At 38.7% G+C, this 14,430-nt stretch overlaps 1 protein-coding gene across 2 annotated transcripts in view; it reads left to right on the plus strand.

The window, feature by feature from the left end:
- Positions 1-9,954, plus strand: part of smpd3 (sphingomyelin phosphodiesterase 3) — an 83,077-nt gene extending 73,123 nt beyond the window's left edge. For both annotated transcript variants that reach the window (XM_042214911.1, XM_005948966.3), the window contains 3 exons: positions 1,380-1,443; positions 2,039-2,207; positions 6,613-9,954. In XM_042214911.1, coding sequence (XP_042070845.1) covers positions 1,380-1,443; positions 2,039-2,207; positions 6,613-6,714 — 335 coding nt within the window. In that variant the 3' untranslated portion in view covers positions 6,715-9,954. The remainder of the gene's footprint in view (positions 1-1,379; positions 1,444-2,038; positions 2,208-6,612) is intronic.
- The last annotated feature ends 4,476 nt before the right edge of the window (positions 9,955-14,430 follow it).

A 14,430-nucleotide genomic window follows, 5' to 3' on the forward strand; every position in this document is an offset into this window, starting at 1 on the left:
TAAGTACCTCTCCAAACGCTGAGAGATGGACAACTTTTTCTAGTCTAATGATTTGAGACAAACATCTAAATTCATTGTGTCATTTTAACCTTCCATTAAGAGCTTTTGTTGCCCTCCAACTTGGACTCTGCAAACCCTGCAGAGTCATATGAGCATTGTGCACTTTATAAAAGCATCATGCACACTGATAATCTCCTGCTGACACATTTCATGAAAGAGACGCTTCATGAATTCAGAGAAGGAAAAAAAGCTCAGCCAGCAAGTAAAAGGTAATCCTATTTTTCCTCTTTTTTTTCTTCTAAACCTGACCTCCATCAGTGTATGTACCTGTGGGTCATGCTAACTTGTATCACTCCATACCTGCATACCTTCAGTACCAGGGTAGAAAGTGCAAGCTCTGCGCTGCCTTCCAAATAAATATTTTTGCATAAATCATTTTTCATTCTCGCCTAAAGTAAACATGAAAATGAACCACCTGAACCTTTTCTCACTCCCTGCTCACATAATGATGCTTAATCAGGACATGTAGGTGTTCTATTACAATGCACTGGGCACTCTTTTACTGACAGTTTTCACCAGGTTAATCTGATAGGATTTAACACCTGACCTGGACCATAAGCACAAGCAGAAGCACTCTGCTGGTGTGTTAACTGTAGTCAAGGACTTTATCATGGAAACCAAGAACAGTGGAGATATTTTAAAATGTTTTAATCTTGTGGAAGTTTGTATTTTATTTTTCCCTAAATCTAAGTATCTAAGTAGCCTCCGTGTCTAAGCCACATTATTTAATGCCTCAAACTAACCAAAAAGACAGAAAGGCCTCGCAGTCAAAAATAAGCAGCATTCAATCTCTTGGCGGTCATATGATGACTTTTGTTCTAAGTGGTGTGTGTGTGTGTGTGTGTGTGTGTGTGTGTGTGTGTGTGTGTGTGTGTGTGTGTGTGTGTGTGTGTGTAAAAATCAAACATGAAAATGTTTGTAATTCTGGCTGTGAGAATTACCTTTTTTCTCTATTAGGCACCTCCATCAAGGGATGCTTACACAGCATTTTCATCCACACGAGCTATATTCTTTAAAAACTCTGTAGCTAAACTGGACGACTGGACAGACTGCTCAGCTGTCCCATAGTCAAATTGTAAACGGTTACAAGAGAAGTCATTTTCTGCATCCTATTTGCTAATGTAAACACATCAGTGTGAATGAATGGATGTGCTAAGTAGTCCATTATGAAAATATGTGATGATGCTAGCTAAAAGACTGAGCCATGGACTGATACTACAAGGCTGAGGGAGAACGAGGGGGAGGGAAGGAGAGAAATGCAGGCTGAAATTACTTGTGCACGTCTCCACTTTAATGCATTGTAATGTGTCTTTAAACAGGTACTCTGCTGGATCCCAGTGGCCTTTATGATGAAGATGTCAGTTCACCGGAAAGTTTACAAAAGTGAGTCTCATCCCCTGAAAAATCAAATTACCTCTCCTTTTATTCGCATGACAATCATAAATCACAGCGGTCTAAATTCTGCTCCCAAATCTTACGAGTGTACCCATAATATATGTGTACCAAAACATATCTGAGATTTAAAGCTCTGAAATTACCATTGACCCAGTGCTCATGTTTGCAATTTGCTGTAATTACTATAATTTCTTTGGAAATTTTCAATGAAGCATCGTCATGACATCACCAGGCAGGCCACGAAGTCAAGATAAGCCCTAATCTCAGCAAATTTAGATGATGGGAGTGCAAACCCACACTTGACCGTTGCTCAGCTGATACACTGCAAACCATCTCCACCCCAACTGCTCGCTATCATTCAGTGCCTGCTCTGGAGTCTTGTTAATACTCTCTTCACTTTCCACGTATGCACACAGAAGTCTATAGAGGTTGGAGAACAGAGCCAATATCCCAAAATATAAATGACTGTAGACTGAAATAATAATCTTTTTGGTTATAGTGGTCCTGACAGAATTCCAATTAACTATATGCATTTGGATACAACACAGCATCTAAACTTCAGTATGTTGTGTGTTGTTTTCAGACTTATGGAGAACGAAGAGGGAAGGAAGGAGTACCTGGTGTTTCCTCCCAGTAAGAGCCAGTGTCCCGCCAGCAGTCAGAAGGGAAGGAAAATCCCGCTGAAGGGCAACGGACGCCGTATTGACTACATCCTTTACAGCGACGAGGGCCTCCAACAGGACTGGAAACTGGTACGGTTTTGTTGTCTTGCTGGATGACGCTCTCAATACTCAGTCTCATATTTTTATTGTCAATTTGAGACTTTTTTAGACCTTAGAAAACTGGCAACACCTCTTAATAACCTGTCCTTTTATTTGTGTTTGAACTAATTAGCTTGCAATATGCTTAGTAATTTACAAAGCCTCAAAGTATTTCTTTATTTTTAATCTTAAAGATATATGCTGTTTACTCAGTCAGCCTCAGAAAAACAACAGTTCATAGAATTAAGTCCAATATTATACTAAGAAGTGTATTCCCATGATGAGTGTAAACTTTTGACCCGACATCTAAGTGCTTTTAAGAGGTCCTCTAATTCGCTCCATTGACCATAATCAGTTTAAATTTTAATTACGTTGTTTGAATGCAGTCATAGAGTAAGTGGCTATATTGAAAGCATTATTTAAATGAGGTCGTGCTAGCGGTCAAGTCATAATTGAAACGTTATTAAAAACATGCCATTTTTATTGTATTCTGAAGGGATTACTTCAACCACAAATTCAGAGTAATAACAACATATTACAAGCAGATAAATATATGATTTTCATTTTCTGCCTTTCATTTGTTTTATCAGTCTTTATGGAAGTCCAGACTTCCATAACTCCAGACTAGAGACGGCAAATCATTGTTCAACGATGGTGTCAACGCAAAGTGTTGTCAATTAGTGAGTTTCTGAAATGGGCACTCTTAATCAACTTAATCAACAACTGCCCATTTATTTATATCATATAGATAAGACTACAAGAAATTCCTTTGAATCACGCGTGTACAAGCGCTTTCAGAGAGTTCGGGCTCACAGACGTAAACCCCGCAGCTAACACTGACATGAAGTGATGTCATCCTTTCCTATATTCAAAATCCAACAGCTCATTTGGGTGCTCTACCATTCAGCACTGCTTTGAGCTAACTGATCTTAGCTATCTAAGCAGTGTTAACCTACTGTAGCCAATACTTTGTTTTAAGCTAATCAGCTGCATGCTAATTTTAACCAGCTACCCAAAACCTTTCACGCTGCTGTCTAGGGCAGCGGTCCCCAACCCCCAGGCCATGGACCAGTACCGCTCCGTGAGTCGTTTGGTACCGGGCTGCCAGAGTTGAGGCTTGAGTTTGACATTTATGGTTTTCTGGGTTTTTATAATTAACTTGGTTTCCCTGGGCCTTTTCCCATGTTGTAGTTGTGTCTTATTTTGAAAGAAATATTTACACATTACCATAGCGACCAGAGAGCATTAAGGGACAGAGAGGAGGATGTTACTCTCAGTGTTGTTGGCGCATTTCAGGAGGACGCTGCTAATAAAGTTACACAATTATACAGTGAATTTGTGTTTATTATTATATTTACAAAACACCACAGTTTCTGTCTTGGTCGTATCATTTTAGTTTGTTGTATTGATCAGCGACACCTTAAATGCTGGTCCGTGAAAATATTGTCTGACATTAAACTGGTCTGTGACGCAGAAAAGGTTTGGGAACGCTGCGCTAGGGAAACCAATTCCATTCATTCTACGATTTTCTTAAGCTTATCCAAGGTGGAGTCACAGGAGGTGGGGGTGTATCGCAGCAGTCATGAGACAAGAGGTGGGGTATCTCCTGGAGAGGTCGCCAGTGGAAGTCTTTTCTGATTGTATTCTTTAGCTTGCAAACATGTTAGCTTTCTGCACACACACACACACAGGCCAGTCTTTCACTTTTACTCAGGAAATTCAAATTTACCAATACAGAACTACAAAGGTGTTCCCAGATTTCAGTGTCGTCACATTTAGCGTTACATGGAAAAGAAATAAAGGGAAAAGAAATGGTACCCTTCACAGATCACCATTTGAACATGCAGATATCGTAGGGACTGTGTACCCCTGGTGCTTTTTGTATCCTCAAAGTATTGTATTTCTAATATAATTTTACAACTTCCATAATCTTGAGCAACACTTTTTCCCTGCAGGAATCAATAAAGTTTTGATTATACAAGGAGCTGAGAATAACAATGTGACGTCTTACACGGTACACAGACTCAGTACACAGTGCACGTTTTTCACAGCAGACATTCAGATTTATCACAGCACGAGAAGGACGGGTGTGATTAATAACACTAAGAGCAACCCTTCCATTAAGTGGACAAAAGCGAAACCTTCCTTAGGTAATGCAGCGTTCATTCAGTTTCACTGGCATGTCAAAAGGGTTTATTATGAAAAAAGGCAGCACGTGTTTTAAATCGGTGTTCCTACTGCGTTGGATGTGTGAAAGCATCTCCAAATATTACATGCTTAAAACACCAACACAAAAGAGTTTGCTAACAGGGGGCACAGAATTGTGGCATTTTCTTGTCAGCGGGGAGGTGATATGTTTAATTCTCCTCTGATTAATTTCCTAGCAACAAAGCTAAAAACCTAATTTTCCTGAGCCGTGTGAAGCAGGCTGAAATTATGTCACACCACGGGAGAATGTTTGACTAAAATCTGGAGAGGTGAACAATGAAACACAGCAAAAACAACAACAAAAAAGTAGGGAAGAAAAGGAATGAGGGCAGGGCTGTCTGTGTGAGGGACTGGAGAGGATTGGAAAACCAAATCATACTATTTACACCTCTCTCCTTTCTTTCCATCTCTCTGTCTGACTCTTTCTATTGGCTCTCTGAAGGCAGCCGCCTGACGCCACCTTCTGTCAAAGTACAGTTACTGTAGCATCATTTCCCTTAAGTGGAGCTGATCAAGCATGTCGCTAACCTCCCGTCACTTGAAGGGTCTCATTTATTTACATGTTTACCTTAATCTTGTGTTGTTTCTCTTTATCTCTTCATGTTACTTTAAATTATTTTTTGAAGAACATACTTGGATAAAAATGTTTCCACTCTTAGGTTTAAATTGTCCTCCAATAATTATTTAGTGGAGACACAACTTACCTTAATGAAGACAATTAAGTTTTAAATGAGTCGATATATCAAAGTATGACCCAATTTACATATTAAATATTGCTTATAAGTAGTTTCAGTGAATGGATTTTGTACAGAGGGAGGGTTTATTTGTGGAGATGTTGATATATATTTTTAACCACTTCTTAAATCAGGAAACATAGTCAGCAGCCAAGAAAAATACTTTTTTTCCCCTTTCATGTGTTGTTATTAATAAAATCTTCCAGAAATCAGCTTCTCCATTGTATATGAGTAATGTGCCTTTAGAGCATGATCAAAAGGTCATTTTGAAGAAGTAGCCTTCAGAGGAATGTGTTGCAAAAGTCCAAGCATTTCTATTTAATTGGGGAAAATACTAGAAGTAATATTAGGAATATGGACCACCTCAAAATTCTCTCTGTTTATCTCTTACATCAAAAAAAGAAAAAAGAATTTTATATACTTTGTAAAATGTTTTGGTTTTTTTGCCATAAAAATGTAAACTAACATACAAATCCATACTAAAAGAATGTTTCATTTTGAAATGTAAGTTTCCTGTCAATTAGATTGTACGAAGTACTATTAAAAATTCATAAATTGTCACATCTCATCTTAAAACTGCACTATTGATAAAACATATCAACATTGTTAAATGAACTCTCATTGATTGTCATGACAAAGGTTTTAGTAGTACTTGCAGCTACGTTAGCAGTCGTTGTCTGTGGAAAGTACCTTCTATTGACATTACAGTCCACATACTTTTGGTCAGGGTTGTTTATCATGGTTTTGGACAAGTCCCCAGAGTTCCAGTGACATTTAGTGACAGCATGAGGCAGGAAGGCCCTTCCTGCTCCAACATGACAATGTCACCATTCATAAAGCTGATTTTTTTTTTTCAGGAGAGGGAGCACCTCATATTCAAAAAGCACCAAGCAGCTATGATGAATCTAGATGGCCTCTTTCTGTAAAATGTATACATAAAAATGTGGGCTATTTTGGACTCTCAGTTATTGAGATTATGGTTAATGAATAAACCGCTTCAGAGGGGAACAAATGTTCCGATAGCAAATTGAAAAGCAGCAGCAGAGAGCTGCCTCATTAGCTTGTGTTAAAGTAATTTCTCTTTTAACATCTAACTAAAGATTTCAGCATTTCAGTGATTACATTAATGCTTGCTTTATACTGGAGGATGTTGGTTTTGGTAATATTGTAGGCTGCCCGAAGATGTCATGTGCAGTGGTGCTTCCTCTGATCTAAAACAAGGCTGTAAGACACTGATTGCCAACACTCCTAACTATCACTCCTAAACTGAAAAGCTTTTAACAGAAAACCAGCAATGCCAAAATTAATGCACGTGACTTTATTTGAAACGTCTTTTACTTTCTGAAAACAAAAACCAAACCCGCCCTAATGTTGAAAGTTGCTGCAGAATTAACTGCGAGCTTTGTGACGCCTTCGTGATCTGACGATGCTCTCTTCTACTCTTCATCCTGCAGGAAATCGAGGAGTTCAGCTTCGTCACCCAGCTGGCCGGCCTCACCGACCACCTGTCTGTGGCCATGCGCTTGGCTGTTTCCACTGGGGAAGAGGAGCCTTAGACTCATCACCTGAGCTTTTTATTTAAATACTGCCATGGAGAAGAGCAGACAGCCAGGATGAAAAGAAGATGTTACAGATAAGGAGGTGCTCATGGAAAGATTGATGGGGCAGCAAATAGATGGATGAATGAACGAAGGAGGATTAATGAAGGTAGAGAAGAGGACCACCTGAGGGGAGAGAGACTCTGAGAGACTCTGAGCAGGAGAGATAAGCAGGGGAATTCAGTTTAGGAAACCAGAAAGATTTTCATCTTCCTGGGTAAATCACCCACTCAGTCACACACATTAAATACAGCACCACCCACAAGAGATCGACTTCTCGACTGTTGAGTATCGCCTGGCCTCTCCTCCAACGCTCCCTCTGGAACTGAGTCCAAAGGGTTTTATTTTCAGTGAATGGTTTCATGTAGCCAATACACACACTCCTTTTATCAGATCTGTTTTAGTCGTAGTGTTAGTATGATTTCTTTTTTTAATTATAATTATTGTTATTATTATTCTACCTTCAGGGACAGAAGGGACAAACACATTATTGGAGAGAAGCATACAGCTACAGACTGGCCTTTACACTGACCGTCTGTGTCTTTGTGTCGTGTTCCTTGCTGAAAGGCTCTTGGTCAGTTATTCACCTTACTGCTCTCACAGTCAGTCCCAGGAACCTCAACAAGTGTCTTTTCTTTTCTAAAAAAAAAAAAAACAAGTCTTTCTAAAAGGATGAAATCAATGTACAATTTCTATTGTGGCCGCACCAATTTTTATAAGGAGTTGAAATGCCTGTTTAATATTATATGGTATGTTTCTATAAAGAGGTATTGTTTAAAGGGACATGAAACTGGAGACAAAACGTTGTCGATTGAATGCGATGCGACGCTACAGCATGTTTTCTCAGCCATGTTTGGTGAAACCATTGGTGAAGCTTTGCTGATGCATGATGGGAAATGGTGTTAGTTTACAACATTCATATAAAGGCTTGACACATACTTATACGTGTCTGAATGCCTCAAGGGGCATTTTGGCTCTCAAACACATACCTGCGTGTCTGTGTGGCATTTGTGCATGCTAATGCTAATAACACACATACAGAGGATTTACCTAATGCAGGCACACAGCTATACACATGACATAAGGGGGGCTTTCAGTGGATGTAACAAACCCCCTGGCAGCCAAATTGGACCTCTTCACGAGTCCGACACGAAACATGGCGATCTTTTTGAGAGACTAGATATTGTCAACTTGTTAGCAAACAAACCGTAGTAGCTGGTTGGCAAACCATCACTTTATTGTGAGCACATCTGTTTGGTTCACTTGGTAAATTCCAGCATGAAGCCCAGTTATTAGCACAGCAAGTTGTCCAGTGGATTATTACGTTGACAGCCATATTGCGACGCAACTGCAAAACCTCATTGTTCCGTAACATTTTAAACACCTACAGGCTGTGCAATATGCCACGTAAACTCAATATAAAGTTCAAAACAGTCCCAAAGATTAGCACAGACCGACCAAGAAGACACAGAATTCAGATTTTATTGCATCAAACGCTTCTTTTTTTCACTTTTTTCACAAATACCTTTAAATAACAGAAACTATCCTGGGTTTTTTTACAATGTATCCAATATTTTCAAAAAGCAGGACATGTTCTGGTTTGTTGTTGTTGTTTGTTTGTTTTTATTGCGGCACAAATTCCTGGGAATGATTTGCCGGTAAATGTTCTATAATTACCTGGATTTCATTTTTCTTTTTAAATGGAGAAGTGTCGAAGTGAAAAAACAAAACGTAACTGAAGGTGTGTTCAGACTGAAAGCCCATGTGAGACTTTTTCTCTTTAATGAAAAAACAAAAAATTCCAAGTATTTTGTGCAAATTCAGTCAAATTCCCACCAACTGCTTTGCCTTCAGCCTAAATGCACCTTCAGATTTCTGCTGTACTGTGTTACAATGTGGAGAAACTGGCTGGACAATTTTGAAATACTAAATCATTATAAAGCCATTACACCAACTCTCTGTGTGTAACAGAGCCAAACAGACCATGGTATCAAACAGGAGCTGGAACTTTGAGAAGTGTTTAGAGACATGTGCTTACTCAAACTGTCCTTAAATACCCCCAGACATGCAGCTGTGGTGCTGTGAACTCAGAGTGCTGTGGGCGAGTGACCTTGTTACCTTGAACTTTAAGAAACGAGGAAGCAGTTTTTAAACTATCAGTATTCTTAAGTGAGATGCTGCCAAATTAAACAGTTCTGCTTGGAAAAACTACAACTGTCATTCATACAGCAAATTCCTTGAATATAAAACAGGCAAACATTAGCCATCACAAGCTAATGGTCATATCAAGCCAAGTCAAGTTTGCATCCAAATGCTAGATTCGTATTTTCTCCACAGTACCTGTTGTTTAGCACCACACATGCTAACCTGTAAACAGTAAATGCAGTAAACTCCAGATTAATCTTCTACCATTCTGTTTGATCCAGGAACTACACCCATACTGCCGTAACACCTCTCTCTCTGAACAAAACATGCTTTACGGTGATAGTTAAGTTTGCAGATACTGTCTGTATACCATGATCTGCAGGGTAAACAATGTTTACAACAGTTTTGTGACCTTTCTACCTGTCTCGTAATCACTTCAGGGGAAACGTTTCACTTCAAGCATCACTTTCAGCATCAGTGCAAATATGAATACGTTGGGGCAACTTCATGTGGTATTTTCCCCCCAGTTAAAAAGTGCAAGCTGGCATTTCTCTGAATAAAAACTGTGCTGAATGATAACCCAGGGTGGCCAGTGCACTATAGTATGTTTACAGGCATGGTATCAGCAGTCTACATCCTGCTGTTGTGAGTGTGTGTGCGTGTGTGTGCACAGGACTTGTCAGTCATCCTGTTATGTATGTTCAGCTTACAGTTTTGCATACAGTATGAGTCCATCTGTCATGTGACTCTCTATATTACTCATGGTATTATTATGACTGACACGTTCTTGTTTTTACCAAGTCTGTGCTTCACCATGTTCCTTTTTTATTTGATTTTTCTGAGACAAAGTCAGGTGAATTTGAGAATAATCACTGCTTTGCTTAGGGTAACATCACACACCCAAGAGCACTTGGTAAATAGTCATGTAAATACACTATATGAGTAAAGGAAAGGTGCCACGGTGAGCATCTGCTATGAGGTATAATAAATCAAAGGTTTGGAGAAGTACTGTGTTAGCCAATGTAAAAATTTATTTATAAACCTTTATTTTTCAACTGTTGTATTTATTGCATCAAATCTGAATACTGCCGAACAGTTCATTTGTAAGAATGGACAGACAAACAGTGTAACACGTCTTATTTTAAAGCTGGACTGTGAAGGTTTTTGATTTTATATTTGGATTTCATTTTGTTTTGCTAATTCTTCTGTGTTATTTTTAATATTTCCGATTTAAAGTTCAAAGGAGAGTGTTGGTTTGTGTGGGTGTTGAGGGTTTATACCAAGCCTTAGGTTTGCAGTTGGGTGACTTTTCAGTCAGTCATGCGTAAACTTAGCAGTTGGAGGCAAATATGAACTCATCCTGTTGTGTATTCCTGTGAACTCTTTCTAAGCAGCGTGTTAGGCTGGTGAAGAGAAAAATGCTCAAGTGTGGTTCCATTTAAGTGGCATTAAATTCAATTTCTGGGCCACTTTAATGCTCTTAAACTGGTCCGCTGTTTGGTGCTGGGCAGGCACACTGACTACAGATGCAACCGCTGACTGTATATAAAGATGGACAAATAGCACATGTCCACTTTATCTTCCAAAACTGATGGAAGATATATGCTGGTGACAAGATCTCTGTTGTAGTGATTAGAAGTAGATCCTAGTATGAGTGGTTCTTCTAACATCACACAAAATTATTATTACAAGTCAATAAATTCCTCTCCCCCAACTCCACGTCCTACTTCCAGATCAAATTTCCTGAACATTAAAAACACATTTTCAAATTTAACTGGAAGATAAAACCCATGATCTCGAAACTCCAAAAATGTGGAAATTAGCAGACATCAAATAAATAAATGAGTAGTAATAATTACAATAGGGAATTGAAACAACCAAAGATCAAGTCCTTTATAAAAGCAAATTGAACAAGTATAGTACTTTCTAAAGTCACTTCATGCGCCTATTTTCATTTGATATTAGAACAGCCTGTAAAAACAATGTTAATGTCTCCCAGAGTTAAGTGTTAATATGAAACAGTGATGTGCAGAAAATAAACCGACAGATATTCTAAACTAAGGATGAATATGGTTTGACTTTGATAGGAGATTAAAACTGAGACCATTTACTTTTCATTAGCTCTGGATGAAAAGGATAAATGGTACGGTGTTCTGAGACGGACATATAGGTAAAAAATAAAATTCAGAATCAATTCAAAGTCTTAAAATTTTAATGCATCAACTTGTCTCAAGTACAGTTTTGGTTTATTCACCAAAAGACTCGCATTTACACGTTTGTAGAGGAGAAAAATTATTATTGCAAATTTGGAATTTTAGTCCTGATAAATATTGTATTTGTGCAATATTCAGTGCTCGGAGGTCTTAAAACCTCGATGCCTTCGCTGTGCTATCAGACTATATTAATTATCTAGTTTATAAAAACCAAACACTTTGAATTTTTAAAAAGTATTTGCTTTAGCCCTCTGAAGTCTAAGTCATTATCAGCTCTAAACCCTAAACCTAAGGAGGAAAGCAAAAAGGACTCCACTGTTGTTGACGTACACATTGGTGAGTTGAGTCCTTTTGATGATTGTAACCATTTTAACAAATAATCGGGCTGTAGCTTTTTAATTCCTGATTAATTCTGATTAATATGTACTGACCATGTCAGCACTATATTAAGGAAAACACTCTGCCATTAATGATGCCACCACCTCCCAGCTGACTGCGAATGTTGCTACTCACAACCTAAAAACAGTGCAATCTAGACTATGAACATTTATAGAGCTGAAATTATTTCTCTTGAATAATTATAATTATGCAGTCTAGCACCTTTTGTTGTAAATAGGAGAACAACATATTGTTTCAAATCTGCCTCACTGCACTGCTGCTCCTGACAATCAAACAACTGGAATTGTTTGGTCAAAGGCTCGTTAGGAGCTTCAACCACAGCCACACAAACCTTAACTGTAATGACACCCAGGGCCACTTCCATCACTTCAGCCCTTTAAAAACAAACATTAGGACAAAATTAGATTCTCACAACGGTCAGCTGATTGGCTTGTAAGTGACAGGAATGTAGACACCTCGATAACGTAGTGCTCCCGACACTTTAGCGTCCATTATCCTGCTGCAGGGAGATGACCAAAGTTATCATTATAAAGACTAAAGATGAAGATGTGCACCGTACTTTGGTGAACACATGAAAAATAATTTACTCCTTCCTGCATCTTTTGGTGTCTGTATTCTTAGGGGAGCTAACCAGCAGGCCAGTTGATGTCTGTATGTCTGATATAATTTTGCTACATTTCTGATCACAAATCACTGCCTGCCTTGTGTCCACGTTGAGTTCAGGACAGAGTTATTCAGCAGTTAGTTGGGGATTTGAGCTCTAACCTTTTGTAGCTGCATGTAGTGTAATATTGCTTTAGGCGTGTAGACTTCATAGGAGTGATGCTTCACTTTGCAATCCTTTTCTCATTTGTTTTTTTTTTCTATCATGTGTCTCCATGTTTTTTAATTGATTCTTGTCTTTTGGGGGGGAGGGGCTTATCGATGGGTTTGTCTGGCTGGGTCTCTGTAACTTGGCTCGGGGGATCAACTCCTTTTCTCTTTCTAAGCTTCTTCAACAAAACTGCTTATTTTCCTCTGCTTTTCTAAAGAAAAAAATCAAAGGAACTTTCCTCTCTACACGTGTCTTTGTGTCATTATTCACTTGAGGTCATTCAATGAACTGCAATTGTAATGTTCGTGAAAATAACTAGTGGCTATAACAACCAAAAGTGCCATGACAAGCTTGTGGCAAGCGGTAACGCTATCTACCCTCAAAGTTTTTGTAAGTGAAAAGCTGCTATTGGTTGTTTGTGCTTCAGCTCATTTCCTCTTTTTCCAGTGTATCACAGTACGACTGCTTAGCACTGAGGTTAAGTCTGATAGAGACTGCCCTCTGGCTCTTAAAGGACAAAGTTTAAAGAAGTGAAAGAAGCCTTTAAAGAGTCCTTCTGCTTTTGATGAACAGGGGAAGAAGTCTAACACCTAAAATTTACATACAATGCTCTGTCAAGTGTCGAAAAAAACCCGCTAAAAAGTCAGATTAGTCATACAACAGAAAAGCACTGGACTGTAAACATGTCAAAGAGCTGCTCATCTTCCTATTAATTCTGATTCATGCTTTCTGAGATTTTCTAGCCTCCATGTTAATCCTTCTATCAATCTTTTAAGCATCGCACTGGTCACTGTTTTTATACTGACGATTAGATGAAAAATGTGAACGAACAAAGAAGTTTTTCATAGTAGCAAACAGATTATCATCCACCTCTGCAGGGCCTTTTATTGCTGAGTTCTACAGAGCTATTTTTAAAAGTTATTATTTCACCTCTTTTTTTGATCCACTTTACACTTGCTGCTCTGCAAAAAAAAAAAAAAAAAAAAAAAAAGCAACTTAGCGGTGGTTTACGAGGTGGTTTTTGTGCCAGAATTTCACTGGTTGGAAGCATGACTCCAGTGAGTGCTAATGTGGCATTTTAACATAACCCCATACAGTGTGTTAATTTGTCACTGGTGTTTACTGCCTCCATATGACCTTTCATCATTCCCATTGTTTTGCAGTAGCAGTTAGCCACTTCTTTTAAGAAGTCTCTGGGTTCACCAAAAAGCAGAAGTTAAAAAAATATTCACTAACCGCTGAACTTTTTATAGTCAGAAGCGCTGAGATAAGTGTGCTTTCTAAATGCTTTGACATTTTTCTTTTTTTGATATGTTAACATGTCATGTTGCCAGAAAAAAACTTAAGCCATCTTAAAGTGACACTTTTGTCATTAGAACAACAAGTCAAGCATCTTTATTTATAGAGACAAACATCACATATCTAAAGCAGCCTCTTTAAAAGGGCTTTATATAGATATTACAATACTGTGTGTCAAAGCAAAAAAAATGCAGAATTAGTTCAGTTATTAACTTTATTCTTATCAAATTACAAAGACACAGCAACCCTGCTATGTCAATAAACAAAAAAAAAGCCTACAACACAAATTCACCTATCTAAAGGGATGGAAACCACAAGCAACAACCTACATGCTCACACTACTCACTGACAAAACAAAATCCACACAGGGTTGTAATCCTGTGCCAACAATGCCCAACGCATTAGTCGCTGGTTCAGATTGAACATCCAGTAATAAAAACAAGAGTGTTGTGGTCTGTGAACGCTGTTCCTGAGGGAGAGCTAGAGGCAACAGAGACTACAAAATACTGTCGCTCAAGAAGCGAGGCCAGTGTCTCCTTTTCTACAGTGGTGAAGTTTCATTGATGGGGTTTAAACTTCACTGAGAAATAGCAGACAGGGTGGCACACCTCCATCCTGGAGTAACATGGCGCCAGCTCTTGTGGTGCTGGCATCAACATCTAGTTTGAAAGGGTGAGAGAAGTCAGGAGCAGCCAGAACAGGGGCCCTACAGAGGAGGGACTTTGCCGACTCAAATGCACATTGGCACTCTTCAGATAAGAGGCATGGATGGACTACACAACTTGGTCAAAGGAGCTACAGAAA

The sequence above is a fragment of the Haplochromis burtoni genome, unplaced genomic scaffold (genome assembly GCF_018398535.1).
Source record: "Haplochromis burtoni strain Fernald_Lab_line unplaced genomic scaffold, NCSU_Asbu1 Contig_627, whole genome shotgun sequence".
Classification (NCBI taxonomy): domain Eukaryota; kingdom Metazoa; phylum Chordata; class Actinopteri; order Cichliformes; family Cichlidae; genus Haplochromis; species Haplochromis burtoni.